At 39.7% G+C, this 15,633-nt stretch overlaps 1 protein-coding gene across 3 annotated transcripts in view; it reads left to right on the top strand.

The window, feature by feature from the left end:
- The window catches only part of bcl7a (BAF chromatin remodeling complex subunit BCL7A), a 54,763-nt gene that overhangs the window by 25,323 nt on the left and 13,807 nt on the right, over positions 1-15,633 (top strand). For all 3 annotated transcript variants that reach the window (XM_048611598.1, XM_048611597.1, XM_048611600.1), the window contains exons 2-3: positions 9,489-9,570; positions 10,938-11,034. In XM_048611598.1, coding sequence (XP_048467555.1) covers positions 9,489-9,570; positions 10,938-11,034 — 179 coding nt within the window. The remainder of the gene's footprint in view (positions 1-9,488; positions 9,571-10,937; positions 11,035-15,633) is intronic.

The raw sequence follows: 15,633 nt of genomic DNA on the forward strand, positions 1-15,633 counted from the left end.
AGACCTGTTAGCCTGACGTCAGTAATATTAACTGTTATGTTTCAAGAAAGACCAGGAGGCCAAAATGTTTAACTGTAGGTGCTTTATGTGTTCAGGTGTTCACTCTGCAGGCAGGTCCTGCTTTTCAGTTTCTTGCCTAGCACCCTAAATTCTACTTTGAGTGCCTCATAAATATTCTATCAATGTCATTGGTGCCAATGTGGACCCTAACCTCTGGTGCTTCAGCCTATTGTCTCCAGAATGGGAGGTGACCATATCATGATCTTGTCAATGATTGGATTCTTAAAATGACAGTCCACCATACTTACCAAAGCTGCAACAGCCCTCGCTCTTTACATCAGAGATTCTTGAAATAAAAGCATTCACAATATTTACAATCGTGTGTTCAACAGTCTGTAAGAAAGATGTTCTGGAGGATGTCATTGCTGTGTGGCTGTCATTGCACCTTGGATGGCAGTTTATTTTTCTTATTGGCTTTAACCACTAGTGTTTTAGATGTAACGGCGCTGATGGAAGTTGTGAAACTTGGGCAAGTCTGTCCTTTCAATTTCAGAGTTGAGCCCTGGCCGCCAAAAATAGCCTATGGTTATCTCCCTTGTTCTGACAATGCCACAGTGACCTTCATGTAGTTGATCTTACACACGGTTCCTTAGATGTGGTGGAATGAAGACCCTCATCCTGTATAGAAGACATCCTGCTTGTACTGTTAATCCTCGCTTCCATGTGACACATGGCTTCAGTTTTGGGTTTCTTCCTCTGATCTTGCCACAAAGAACCATGTCCATCACTTTTGATAAGAGTGGATCATTTCTAGTGTGCTTCTTAATTAGTCCTGCCATAATTGGAGTGTTCTCCATTTCTTCAAAGTGGAAAATGTTCACGTAAGTATTGATTCTGGTCAACTCATTTGGCAAAAGTAGTCTAGAAAGCCCATCAGCATTCCCATGTAAGTTGGATTGCTGATACTTAATTGTATAAGTATCAGCTGACAGTAACAGTGCCCACCTCTGCATATGGCTCACTGACAGAGAAGGTATCCCTGCAGTAGACCTAAATATTGTGGTCAATGCTCTAATAGTATGGTAAATTCCTGTCATACCACCCTTTGTGTTTAAAAAAAATTGTCTTTAAATCTCGCTCCTCTCATCTTAAAAATGTACCCCACCCTCCCCCAGTCTTGAAATTCCCCATCTTAGGGAAAAAAACAACTACTTCAACCTTATCTATACCTCTCATTATTTTATAAACTTCTATCAGGTCACCTCTTCGTGTGTGAAATGAACTTCCTGAGGAAGTGGTGGATGTGGGTACAGTTACAATGTTTAAAAGACATTTGGATGGATATATGAATAGGAAAGGTTTGGAGGGATATGGGCCAGGGACAGGCAGGTGGGACTATTTTAGTTTGGGATTATGTTCAGCATAGACTGGTTTGACTGAAAGGTCTGTTTCCATGCTGTGTGACTCTATGACATGTATTGGTCAAATAATGTAATGCCAAAAATGATTCCTAGAGCTTCTTTCTCTATCTGTGTAGTGTTCATTTCTGCTTTAATGATTTTGATGCTAAAGCTATTAGCTACTCTTCACAATTGGATAAAATATGAGGAAAAGACACCTCCTACTTCATATGGTGATGCTTACATGTTAGTTCCAACAGTAACTGGGTCAAAATGGGCCAGGACCTTTGACCCAAGCCTCTTTGACATGTGTAAAGTCTCTTTCATATTGATCTTCTCACTTTAAATTCTTGTTTCAGAATAATAAATTGTGCCACGGCTTGAGAATGGTTGCAAGATTTGTGACAAACCTGTCATATTGATTTAGCAAACGCAAAAATGATCATAGTTGGTTTACACTTTTAGGTGCTGCTGTCTCGGTTATGGCTTTTACTTTTGAAGATGATTATTGTAGTCCCTTAGTATCAGTGATATGGCCTAAACATTTGATAGAAGATTTTAAAAAATCATCACTTGTGTCTCCTCTCTCTTCGGCCATAATCTTCAAGTCTGTGCAGAGTAACATCTAAATTGTGGAGATGCTCCTTATCATTTCTCCCCATGACTAAAATATCTTTTAGGTAATACTGGACTCCTTTGAATCCAATTAAAAGTTGATGTGTGGCATGTTGGAATGACAGGTGCAGATGTGATTCCAAATGGAAGTGTCTTGTATTTGAATAGTCTTTTTCTGTTACAGTTGGCAAGTATTTCTAAGACTCAGTCAAGCCTATTTCCAGATGAATGTAAATCAATTTTACTGAAAAGCTGACCTTCACCTAGTCCAGCAAGAAGGTCAATCGATTAAAGGCAAAGGGCAGTGCTTACCATGCAGATTAATAGTGACTTTAAAATCACTGCAGATGCATACTGATCCATCTTTCTTCATCACTGGTACAAGAGGTGTGGCCCAATCACTCATTCAAAGACTCCTGACTTGACCAACCTCTCTAATTCGGTCTTGACTTTTGGTCTGATTGAATAAGGCAGTGATTAGCCTTGCAGTCTTTTACTTGACTCTCTCATGCTTGATTTTCAATGTGACAAAGATCTTTTCCATGCATCCCAGATCCCCATTGAAAACAGTGGCATGTTTCTTTAGAATTTGCGAGAGATCAATCTCAGAATCTGACAAGTGATTTGCTTCAGCCCAGTTGTTTGATTTTTCTCCAACCACGCCCTTCCGAATAAAGTTGGATAAATACACTTTGTTAATGTGAATGGACAAATCATAAGACTGACCATATAACTCAACTTGACATTCACATTGATACAGTGCCTGTGTATGTTCTCTTATTGCAATTTTGAAGGAAGCAGTGCAATGTGGCTCAGCAGCTCCTGTTACACACTTTCAGGTAACAATAAAACTGTTTTCCGGTGTCTGTTTCATTCTCACCCAGGATAACCCAGTATCAGTTGGTATTGTGAGAAATGGCCAATATATTTAATAACAGCTCCTCTTCAAACTGAGAGTCTGGCTTTTCTCATGCCCTTTTTTGTGACATGTAGATTTTCTTCCTACTGTTCGATATTTTGTACTTTTACCTTATTTTCATGTTTCTTCCTCAAACACACCCAATCATAGTGCCCTTTTGCCCCAGAGTTTCTGCATGCAGCTTTTTTTTAAAATACCAACAACTTGCTGTTGTGTCACCTGTTTATCTACACTGATGGCCAGTTTTGTATGTTCATGGTGCTTGTGTCTCAACTGCCATTTTATGAATTCTTATGCTTGAGGCTAACTGTTGAGCTTCCTTGGCTCTTTAAAGTTGTTGCCGAATTCACTAAATTCTTCTAATTTTAAAATAGCTATAAATGTGGGGAGAAACTTACTATCGTGCTTGTAGTAGCGTTTGTGGAATCTGGACCTTCCAGCAATCCCTAATTTTCTTAATGAAAAATGACTCTGTAGGATTTCAACTATTTCTTCAAAAGTGTTGGAACCAAGCTTCTCTGGCTAAATATCCCCCCCAGCCCCGTCAACAATACTCAACTATGCAGGAACAATTATATCTGCTTCAGTTTTTCAGCTTGAACAAGATAATGGAAGCGCTCTTTATTTTCATTATACAGTCCTAATGGGGGCCAGACGTTCCCACCATTTGTGAAGTGCCTGTGTGGCATGAAGTACCATTAAAACATTAACACTACAAGGTACTTGTGAGGCTACCAGTTCTCTCTGTCTCTATCTCTCTCTCTCTCCTACTCTCTCTTTGTCTCTCTTTCTCTCTGTCTCCATCTGTCTCTCTCTCTCTCCCTGTCCCTCTGATGTCTTTAAATTTCAAGAATGCAGCTCACAACTGCCTTCTTCAGAGCATTAAATGTAAGCCCAACCAGTGACACTTCTATCCCATGAACAAACTTTTACAAAAAACCTGAGGTAATTGTATGCTAAATATATCCATGAAGGCTATGATCAAACCTTAATTTAAGTTCTCAAATATTTTGGTTTTGTTCTTTAAAGAGTTTGTTTAAATGTTGTAAAACTCATGTATATTGTTCATGCCGCAACAACTTATCTTGATGTAGCAGTTTATCATAAAATGTCTTATCCTTCATAGAAGCTAAACCAAACGAATGTTGAAAGAGGTTAACAAAAATTTGAACAAGTTTACAAGAGTGTTAAGGGAAGTATCTTGAGATGAATGGGTACAAGCAGGCAATTAGAGTGTGGGACCTTGTTAGCTGTAGGGATGACCATTTAAAGTGGGCTTGAGGCATGGAGATGTACAAGATTCAGGGGTCAGAAGTAGAAAGAAATATGTTATAAAGCGAGAAGAGTTTCTGGAGAAAGGAACTTGAGGCTAATGAGACGTTTAAACAAAAATAGTTTTATTTATTTTGGAGAGCTGGACAAGTATAGGTCACCAAGGATAAGATTGGTAAGGGGTACTGAGAGCTAGGTTACATGTAGTTTGATCTTAAATTCTGCAAGGTTGTGGATGACTCATTAGTAAAGAGAGATTTAGAGTAACATAGCATGGGAACAGACCCTTCGGTCCAACTAATCCACGCCGACTATTTTTCCGAACTAGACTAGTCTCACCTGCCTGTATTTGGCCCATATCCCTCCAAATATTTCCAATTCACGTGCATATCAAAATATCTTTTAGATGTTGTAACTGTACCTGTGTCCACCACTTCCTCTGGCAGTTCATTCCACCCACTCACCACTCTGTTTTTAAAAAAAAAGTTGCCCCTCATGTCCTTTTTAAATCTTTGACCTCTGACCTATGCTTCCTAGTTTTGAACTCTCCCACCTTAAGGAAAAGACCTTTGCTGTTCACCATATCACTGCCCCTCGTGATTTTATAAACCTCTAGAAGGTCACCCCTCAATCTACTATGCTCCAGTGAAAAAAGGTCCCAGCCTGTTCAGTCTATTAACTCAAATCCTCCATTCCTGGCAACATTCTGGTAAATCTTTTCTGAACCCTCTCCAATTTAATAATATCCTTCCTATAACAGTGCAAGCAGAACTGCATACGGTCTTCCAGAAGAAGCCTCAGCAATGTCCTGTACGACTTGAACATGACATCACAACTCCTGTACTCAAAGGCCTAAGCAATGAAGACAACTGTGTTAAACGCCTTCTTAAACACCCTACCTACGTGTGGCACAAATTTCAAAGAATTATGTACCCGAACCCCTAGGTGTCTCTGTTCTATTACACTGCGCAGTGCTCTACCATTAATCGTGTAAGTCCGGCCTGAAAAAACTAGGGAGGCTGGTATGCTGTCACCAAGTCACCCCTCATTTACACAGTACATGAACTTTGACCATCTAGCTCAGACCCAGTCCCTAGAATGAGGAGAATCCCTGAGACCCTTGTTAATATCTGTTAGCTGGACTCCCTGATTGGCCCAGGTTAACAGCCCCAATCAGGGAACTCGTACTCCATGAGGTCCATTTAGCCAACCTCCTTTCAATCACTACATGCCCTTGTTTATTTTGCCAAAATGCAAAACTCCATTTTATCCAAATTAAGTTCCATCTGCCACTCTTCAATCCATGGACCCAATTGATTGAGATCTCTTTGTAATCTTAGATAACCTTCTTCACTGTCCACTATACTGTCAATTTTCATGTCATCCGCAAATTTACTAACAAATCCTCCGCTATTCTCTTCCAAATCTCTTAGGTAAATGACAAACAGAAATGGACCCAGTACTGATCCCTGTAGAACACTGCTGGTCACAGGCCTCCAGTTGGAAAAAACAGCCCTCCACTGTTATTGCTATTACTGAGACTTGGTTGAGGGAAGAGCAAGATTGGCAACTCTATATCCCAGGATATAGATGCTTCAGGCGGGATAGAGAGGGAGGTAAAAGGGGTGGAGGAGTTGCATTACTGGTCAAAGAGGATATCACAGCTGTGCTAAAGGAGGGCACTATGGAGGACTTGAGCAGTGAGGCAATATGGGCAGAGCTCAGAAATAGGAAGGGTACAGTATCGGTGTTGGGGCTGTACTACAGGCCTTTTTCGCTTGCTGTTGGGATAGAGGCACAAAGATGTAGACAGATTATGGAAAGATGTAGGAGCAACAGGGTGGTGGTGATGGGAGATTTTAATTTTCCCAACATTGACTGGGATTCACTTAGTGTTAGGGGTTTAGATGGAGCAGAATTTGAAAGGAGCATCCAGGCAGGTTTTCTAGAGCAATATGTAAATAGTCCAACTCGGGAAGTGGCCATACTGGATGTGGTGTTGGAGAATGAGCCCGGCCAGGTGGTTGAAGTTTCAGTAGGGGATTACTTTGGGAATAGTGATCACAATTCCGTAAGTTTTAGCATACTGATGGACAAAGACGAGAGTGGTCCTAAAGGAAGAGTGCTGAATTGGGGGAAGGCCAACTATAGCAAAATTCGACAGGAGCTGGGAAATGTGGATTGGGAGCAGCTGTTTGAGGGTAAATCCATATTTGATACGTGGGAGGCTTTTAAAGAGAGGTTGATTAGAGTGCAGGAGAGACGTGTCCCTGTGAAAATGAGGGATAGAAAGGGCAAGATTAGGGAACTATGGATGACAGGTGAAATTGTGAGACTAGCAAAGAGGAAAAAGGAAGCATACATAAGGTCTAGGCGACTGAAAACAGACGAAGCTTTGGAAGAATATCGGGAAAGTAGGACCAATCTGAAACGAGGGATTAAGAGGGCTAAAACGGGTCATGAAATATCTTTAGCAAACAGGGTTAAGGAAAATCCTGAAGCCTTTTATTCATACATAAGGAGCAAGAGGGTAACTACAGAAAGGGTTGGCCCACTCCAGGACAAAGGAGGGAAGTTATGGGAGGAGTCAGAGAAAATGAGTGAGATTCTTAATGAGTACTTTGCGTCGGTATTCACTGAGGAAAGGGACATGATGGATGTTGAGGTTAGGGATAGATGTTTGATTACTCTAGGTCAAGTCGGCATAAGGGGGGGGGGGGAAGTGTTGGGTATTCTAAAAGGCATTAAAGTGGACAAGTCCCCAGGTCCGGATGGGATCTATCCCAGGTTACTGAGGGAAGCGAGAGGGGAAATAGCTGGGGCCTTAACAGATATCTTTGCAGCATCCTTGAGCACAGGTGAGGTCCCGGAGGACTGGAGAGTTGCTAATGTTGTCCCCTTGTTTAAGAAGGGTAGCAAGGATAATCCAGGTAATTATAGACCGGTGAGCTTGACGTCAGTGGTAGTGAAGCTGCTGGAGAAGATACTGAGGGATAGGATCTATTTACATTTGGAAGAAAATGGACTTGTTAGTGATAGGCAGCATGGTTTTGTGCAGGGAAGGTCATGTCTTACCAACTTGATAGAATTCTTTGAGGAAGTGACAAAGTGGATAGATGAGGAAAAGGCAGTAGATGTCATATACATGGACTTCAGTAAGGCGTTTGATAAGGTTCCCCATGGTAGGCTGATGGAGAAAGTGAAGTTGCATGGGGTCCAGGGTGTACTAGCTAGATGGATAGAGAACTGGCTGGGCAACAGGAAACAGAGAGTTGTAGTGGAAGGGAGCTTCTCAAAATGGAGAGCTGTGACCAGTGGTGTTCCACAGGGATCTGTGTTGGGACCACTGTTGTTTGTGATATACATAAATGATCTGGAGGAAGGTATAGATGTTCTGATTAGCAAGTTTGCTGATGACACTAAGTTTGGTGGACTAGCAGATAGTGAAGGGGACTGTCGGAGAATGCAGCAGAATATAGATAGATTGGAAGTTGGGTGGAGAAATGGCAGATGGAGTTCAATCCAGGCAAATGCGAGGTGATGCATTTTGGAAGATCCAATTCAAGAGCGAACTATACAGTAAATGGAAAAGCCCTGGGGAAAATTGATGCACAGAGAGATCTGGGTGTTCAGGTCTATTGTACCCTGAAGGTGGCAACGCAGGTCGATAGAGTGGTCAAGAAGGCACACGGCATGCTTTCATTCATCAGATGGGATATTGAGTACAAGAGTTGGCAGGTCATGTTGCAGTTTGGTTCGACCAGATTTGGAATACTGCGTACAGTCCTGGTCGCCACATTACCATAAGGATGTGGTTGCTTTGGAGAAGGTGCAGAGGAGATTCACCAGGATGTTGCCCGGTATGGAGGGCGCTAGCTATGAAGAGAGGTTGAGTAGATTAGGATTATTTACATTAGAAAGATGGAGGTTGAGGGGGGACCTGATTGAGGTCTACAAAATCATGAGAGGTATAGACAGGGTGGATAGCAAGAAGCTTTTTTCCAGAGTGGGGGACTCAATTACTAGGGGTCACGATTTCAAGGTGAGAGGGGAAAAGTTTAAGGGAGATATGCGTGGAAAGTTTTTTACGCAGAGGGTGGTGGGTGCCTGGAACGCGTTGCCAGTGGAGGTGGTAGAGGCGGGCACGATAGCGTCGTTTAAGATGTATCTAGACAGACACATGAATGGGCAGGGAGCAGAGGGATACAGATCCTTGAAAAATAGGCGACAGGTTTAGATAGAGGATCTGGATTGGCGCAGGCTTGGAGGGCGGAAGGGCCTGTTCCTGTGCTGTAATTTTCTTTGTTCTTTGTTCACCCTTACCCTCTATCTCCTACCTATAAAGTTTTATTTTGTATCCCAATTGGCACACTTAGCCTGAAGCCCATGTGACCTAATTTTATAATGACACAATCTGGTTGTGACACGGGCATACAATTTCAGTGGGACATGATTGTCTTCATCCTCTAGCATCAATGTGGAGTCAGATGCTCTGCTCAGGTATGAACCAATGCAGAGATTGCATGTGTTCAACCTGAGAAGTGTTCTGAAAATAGAAGTAACATAACATTTTCTACATAATCTGAAGAAAATATGATTTATTTAAAACTGGATGACAACCAAACTGTAACTGTTGAGTGGGTGGTAGTGAGTTGGAGCTAGGTGCTATTAGTATAGATGTAGAAGTTGAACACATATGATCATGGGATATGTATGACTACTACATAGACATAAGAGTCAGGATCCTTTTCAGTTTTTCTCTCTCAAATCCTATATAAGTTGCGTGGCTCTAAACGTTTTTTTTTTGGAAGCTTCCCCATATTCTTCTTACTTTTTAATTCAGTAGGTAAAATATGCTTCTATCTATGTTTTCAAAAATCTATATTGTAGACAACTTGGTTCCACAGACAGTACTTAGATGACCAACATTACCAGAAACAGATTCAATCGTGTTGAAAATTGTTGAATTGGGCATTGGAAACTCCCTAATGCTGCTTTAGTAGCGTTATTTTTAACTTTTACTTCCACCTCAGGAAATTACGGCCTTGATTTAGTAGTTTGTCCAGAGGACTTGGTATTTTTATCGTCTTCTGAATCTCCTTGAACTCTATTTGATGTTTCTTTGCCAATACTTGTGTGTAATACCTCCAAAATAGCAGCTTAGATTTTTTTAAATAAGTAAAATGTTAAATTGTAATCACTTTTACACATGAACATGAAAATATAAAACGCTATTAGAGTACCCGCTTTTAAGTTTTAAATCTGTTCCTTTCCTGAAACAGGGAGAAGAAATGGGTAACTGTTGGTGACACATCACTAAGGATCTACAAATGGGTGCCTGTAACGGAACCTAAAGTTGATGATGTAAGTTGTTGTTCTGCAGTCAAGTATATTGAGATGTAGGGGAGCATAAATCACTTCAGTAGCTGAATTTGAATTGCCCAGGGAGTATTGTGTGTCCGTTTTCAAATTAACCACCTATCTATGGATCTAATAGTAGAATAAATAATTATAATGCCATTTTGGTAATGGTAAATTGCTCATTCAGATTTGGAGAAACCACGGATGACTGAGAGCCAGGCATTTAGTATTGATCTTGTTCCTGCTCTCCTCTACTCACTTGGAGGAAGTTGATGCTTCTAAGTGTAAACTTTCAACAAAGACATTAAAAGATAATAAAATTCAAAGTAATTTTGTTTCTGTCAAATATATTTTTACTTTTGTTTAAATCCTTACTTTAGACTTCAAGTACTGAGGGAGATGTAGTAAGTAAGGTAAAAATAGTTCAGCATATGTTTTGAGCAATTTGTGGGAACGCAACAAACATACTGTGCCATTAGTTGTGATGAAAGGTTATGTGGAGGAAAAACTACCGAGGAGTAAAAGAAATAAAATAACTTTTTTTAGGTGGGGTAGTGGCTGTTTGGGATGATGCGTTAGTGGTTACGCTGAGGAATTTTGAGACCAGCCATTAGACTAGTGTGAGCAGACAGGGAAGGCCATATGCAAATTTGGGTCTCAAGTGGATAGATGTGGAAAATATGATTTGTCTTGTGGAACTGGGATCACTGCTTAAAAATAAGAGATTGTCCATTTAAGATGAAGATTAGGGGATCATTTTTCTCGAGGGTTGAGTGCCTTTTTGGAACTGTTTTCCTGCAAAAGTGGTGAAAGCAGAGTCCTTGAATGTATTTAAGGCAGATGTAGATACATTCTTGACGAGCAATGAAGTGAAAGGTTATTTGGAATAGGTGCAAATGTGCAGTAGGTTGATCAGCCCTGATATTACTGAATAGTGGAGCAAGCTTAATTGGCGGTGGATTCCTATTCTCCTAATTCATATATTTATATGTTTGGTTGTTTTCTGTAGGTGAGTACAAATGACAGGTCCCCTTTTGAATAAAAGTAACAATGTTTTCATCCATACATGTTTTAAAACTGAATTATCTGGACAATGTGCTCCACGGTATTTTCAGTGATGTGAGGCCTCCAAATGTAGCATGTCAAACTAGTAAAGTTTGCATATTAAATTAGTACCATATCTTTCTTGGCTTTCTAACATTATAAATATTTATGTATGGAATTGCCATCATAAACATTGATGTAAAAAGTATTACACAAAAATCTTGACAGTATCAAGGTCAGAGATGTAAACCACTAAACCAGGTTTAACTTACAGAAGTCATAAGAATTTTAGATCAAATCTCAACATTTGTTTTTTTTTGGTACAGAAGAACAAGAATAAAAAAAAGGGGAGAGATGATAAATGTGGCTCTGAAGTGACGACTCCAGAAAACAGCTCCTCGCCAGGCATGATGGATATTCAAGGTAGATGTATTTCTTGTGTTTTTGGTAGATTGTAGATCTTTTCATAATGGCATAATAGCTGAATTTTACAAGAATTTTGTTCAGCTGGCCTTATTGCTAATGTGCACTATCTAGTTATTGTGACCCATTGGAGTATTAAGCACAGAACCGAATTAGTAATGATGTGAAGTTATAAAATTTGGTGATCATAAAGTTAAAATAATCTCTTCCTTTAAATTTCAAGCTATTCTTAAATATAATAGTGGTCATTACTCTAAAAAAATTTCTAGTTTTATGTTTAAGAAAACTTTTTTGCTTTCAGGTTTGACACTGGCTAAAACTTTTTTTGGAACACTCTATTTCAAGTGGTAGTGGTCCAAAAATAATTTTAATAGGATATAGGATTGGTACCTGAGGATGGGAATATAACAAAGTTGTGAATGTGTTGACCAAAAGCAGCTGTTCCTTCAAAGAGCCAGCATAAACTTGAGTGATTAAACATACTCCTTTTAGTGTTGTGTGCTTCCATGATTTCATGGATGGCATCTAGTGCAGCTTGTCCCAGCTAGTAAAGAGGCTCTACCTTGCAGGGCAAAAAAGTATTATAATTAAATTTGAAATCCCAAAAGTTTCCAATTATATTTTATATATGTGAGAAAATTCATCATATGCAAGAAATAAGGATATCACAAAAAACTATTTTTCATTTATGTGATTGTTTGGCAGAGACGGATGTGTTTCTCTCTCTCATGCGCTCCTGGACTCTTTAGCTCGCAGTCATTCTCTTGCTTACTGTTTCTTGTCACTCACCCCTGCATCTCTGATGCCATGTACCTGTCTGTCCTCCACTCTCACTTTGCCTTGTTTTCCTCTACATGACCTGTCTAGTTAGTCCAAAAGCAGCATGATATAGGTATTTAAGTGGGAATTCTGAGTGGAGGCCTTAGGTGGCTGAGACTCTGGTATAGAAGTTGGTGCAGATGAGGACACGATTATAATATGGGTGATGTGACTTTTTTTTGGAGTTTTGTAAACAAAATTGAGAACTTTTAAATTTGTTGGTTTGGGGAAAGGGAAGCAATTGAAGAACAAGGAAAAAGATGCTGGGGAAGCATAACACTGGACGTAATGTTTTAGGTTAAGAAATGTTGAAAAGTGAATCTCTGGAGAATTTACTAAATGTGGTAATGATGGTAATTTGGACTTTGTGACTGCAGAGTGAGGCAATATTGTAAATGGTAATATTATGGACCCCCTAAAAACACATTAAGAAGATAGCCTAGCCCCTATTATGCCACATTATTGGGAAGGCAAGTGCCCAGCATTTCATTCTGGATACAATTCAATTGGTCGAACTCTCAGATTTAAAGCAAAACACATTTTATTCATACGCTATCGTTAAAATACAACAAAAGAAAGAAGAAATTGGAATAACTTAACTCTATGGGAAAACTTAACAGAATAATAGATTGTTTTACTCCTAAACAGTGACTGTTCCAATATAGTAGCATTCCATAAACACCCCCTTGGCAAAGTCAACAAAATAGATTGTCTCACTTGCAATTCTAGCAGCCCAGGAGGGAAAAGCATCAAGAGAAAACTATTGAGAGAGGGCGCAGCCGGGAGAGATGCACTGCAGCTTCCGAGCTGTGCTGAGACCCCAGCAACTGCTACTGAAAAACTAAAAATCTAAAACTCCTGGTTCTGTGGGAGCTGGCCCTATTTATTCAGGCTGCTCCTATTGTTCCAGCTTTAAAAGGTTTCACAAGCTGTTTATTTTACAAGTTTGAGTAGACACTTCATCACCTCTGCCTTAAAACCTCTCTCCAAACAAAAAAGGACAAAATACACATCTTAAAGCCATAGTATCATCACAGGAAAAACATCTGACCTCAGTCATAGGTATACAACATTGTGTTGAAGCTTATTTCAGGATCGACCAAGTCATATGAGGCTGGTTCACCCTCTCAAAATTTGACCTGAAATGTAGATATACCTATTTAAATACATGGCATATAAGGAGTGCCTGAACCTGAGAGATGAATTATAAAGTATGTGCCATATTATCTATCATTCCAGCTTGGCAACTAAATATCGCAACCGTTTCAGATCCCTGCATCATGAATAAATGACTGTCAGCAACGTTGAGGGAGAATGTCAGTTAAAGTTTATTAAGCCTTGCATGCAGAGCCTTTTTTCTCATATATAATGTATGAAAAGAAAAAGGGAGTACTTTTTCCATTGGCTAAAATTTTTCAAGAACCACTTGATTTCTTTTATCCACTGTATCAGAATATTTCTCAAACTTCTACCATATTCTCTAGCTTTGTAGTGAGGAAAGGTATAGTAAATATACATGACAGAAACATTTACATACAACACAGTTCTTGCATTTCCCTTAAATTGAGGGGTGACAGATATAGGACAGATGTCAGAGGTAGGTTCTTTACTCGGAGAGTAGTAAGGGCGTGGAATGCCCTGCCTGCAACTGTAGTAGACTCGCCAACTTTAAGGGCATTTAAATGGTCATTGGACAAACATATGGATGATAATGGAATAGTGTAGGTCATATGGGCTTCAGATTGGTTTCACAAGTTGGCGCAACATCGAGGGCTGAAGGGCCTGTACTGCACTGTAATGTTCTATGTTCTGTGTTCGGACTTTTGCCTATTTTGTTGTCACAATGGAACACTTCCTGTTTTTGGATCCAAGTAGATATATAGGTTTTTATCAACTTTTTATTCTCCTATCTGTTCTTTTTTTTAATTTATGATGGAAATCATATTTCTTTGCACATTCCTTTCTTGCTCAAATTTAACTGTCCCTTAATTTATTTAATTTATTTTTTAAAAGCAAATCTTTTATAATTTGATTAGCGAGTTCTTTCTGACCTTCATTTTTTAATGAGAAGCAGTTGTTGGTGGAGGATGCTAATCAGCAAAAAATCTGGCTGATTCATCATCATAGAATCCCTACAGTGTAGAACCAGGCCCTTCGGCCTAACAAGTCCACACCGACCCTTGGAGCATCCCACCCAGACCCATCCCCCTATAACCCACCTAAGCTACACACCCCTGAACACTACGGGCAATTTAGCTTGGCCAATCCACCTAATCTGCACATCTTTGGACTGTGGGAGGAAACTGGAGTACCCGGAGGAAACCCACGCAAACACGGGGAGAATGTGCAAACTCCACAGACAGTTACCTGAGGGTGGAATCGAACCCAGGTCCCTGGCACTGTGAGGCAGCAGTGCTAACCACTGAGCCACCGTGCCGCCCTAATGCATGAGTAGAACAGTCACTGTCTATTCATGATTCCATGAATGGAATTCCTACGCTTAAAATGTAAGTGAAATGATTGAGATATCTGTTTAAATATTGAACTTCACTTTGATCTGTAATGGTTAAAGGATAATTTTTAGGCTGAAGGAAGGTTTGTGTCGGACTATCCCAGAATCCTTGTTTTATTAGGACCCCTGTTTTTCTTGATTTACATTCATGATTCAGATCTTGGAGTGTAGGGGCAGTTTTAAAAGTTTAGGTATGATACAAAACTTGAAAGCATTGTAAACTGTGAGGACAACAGTGTAGAACTTCAGAAGGACACCACAAATTAGCAGAGTGGGTAGATCGGTAGCAGATAAAGTTCAATATGGCAAGGTGAGGTGATGCATTTTAGAACATGGAGAGACGTTAAAAAATAAAAGTAACAACTGTGAAGGGTGTGTAGGTGCAGAGACCTGGGTATAAATGAGCATAAAACATTAAAGGTGGTAGGACAGATGGAGAAAGCATTTAATAAAGCATACAGTATTCTAGGCATCGTTAATAGGGGCATAAAGTATAAGAACAAGGAGGTTATGCTTATCTTGTATAAGACACTACATTAGATCTCAGCTGGGGTATTGTGTACAGTTCCAAGTGCCACACAACAGGAAGGACATGAATACGTTGAAGAAATTGGAGAAGACATTTCCAATAATGATGCCGGTGATGAGGAACTTCAATAATGGAGGTAAATTGGAGAAGCTGGGACTGTTCACTTTGGAGGAGAGAAGGCTAAAAGGAGCTTTTATAGAAGTTTGCAAATTTGAGAAGTGTGGACAAAGTAGGTGAGTAGAAGATGTTCTCGATCATGAAAGGATCAAGAATGAGAGGGCAGAGATTTGAAGTGATTTGCAAAAGCAATAAATATGATGAGAAAAATACTTTTTAACCCAGGAAGCATTTTGTGTACAGAAAACACTTCTGAATTCTGGTCAAGACATTCAAGAGGGCACTATATTTATTTAAATAATCATAATGTACAGGGTTATGAGGAAACAATAGGAGCGTGCCACAAAGTCATGATGCTCATTCGGAGATTTTGTGTAAATACCATGGACCAAACAGATACTTCATACACTCACAATTATGAAATTCTGTGCAGCTAAGATTCTGGACTGAGTTTCATATTTTACCAGGATATGTTTCATGTTTCTCTTTTGAACTAAGTATTGGCAATGCATTCTGAATATGATATTTTATGGTTCCTCATTTGCTCCTCAACTTGCCGCCACTATGTGTAAGTTATTTAATGGCATAAGGGAAAATAACTATTATATCATAATATAGTGCT

This window comes from Rhincodon typus, chromosome 24 (genome assembly GCF_021869965.1).
Source record: "Rhincodon typus isolate 14 chromosome 24, sRhiTyp1.1, whole genome shotgun sequence".
NCBI classification, from domain to species: domain Eukaryota; kingdom Metazoa; phylum Chordata; class Chondrichthyes; order Orectolobiformes; family Rhincodontidae; genus Rhincodon; species Rhincodon typus.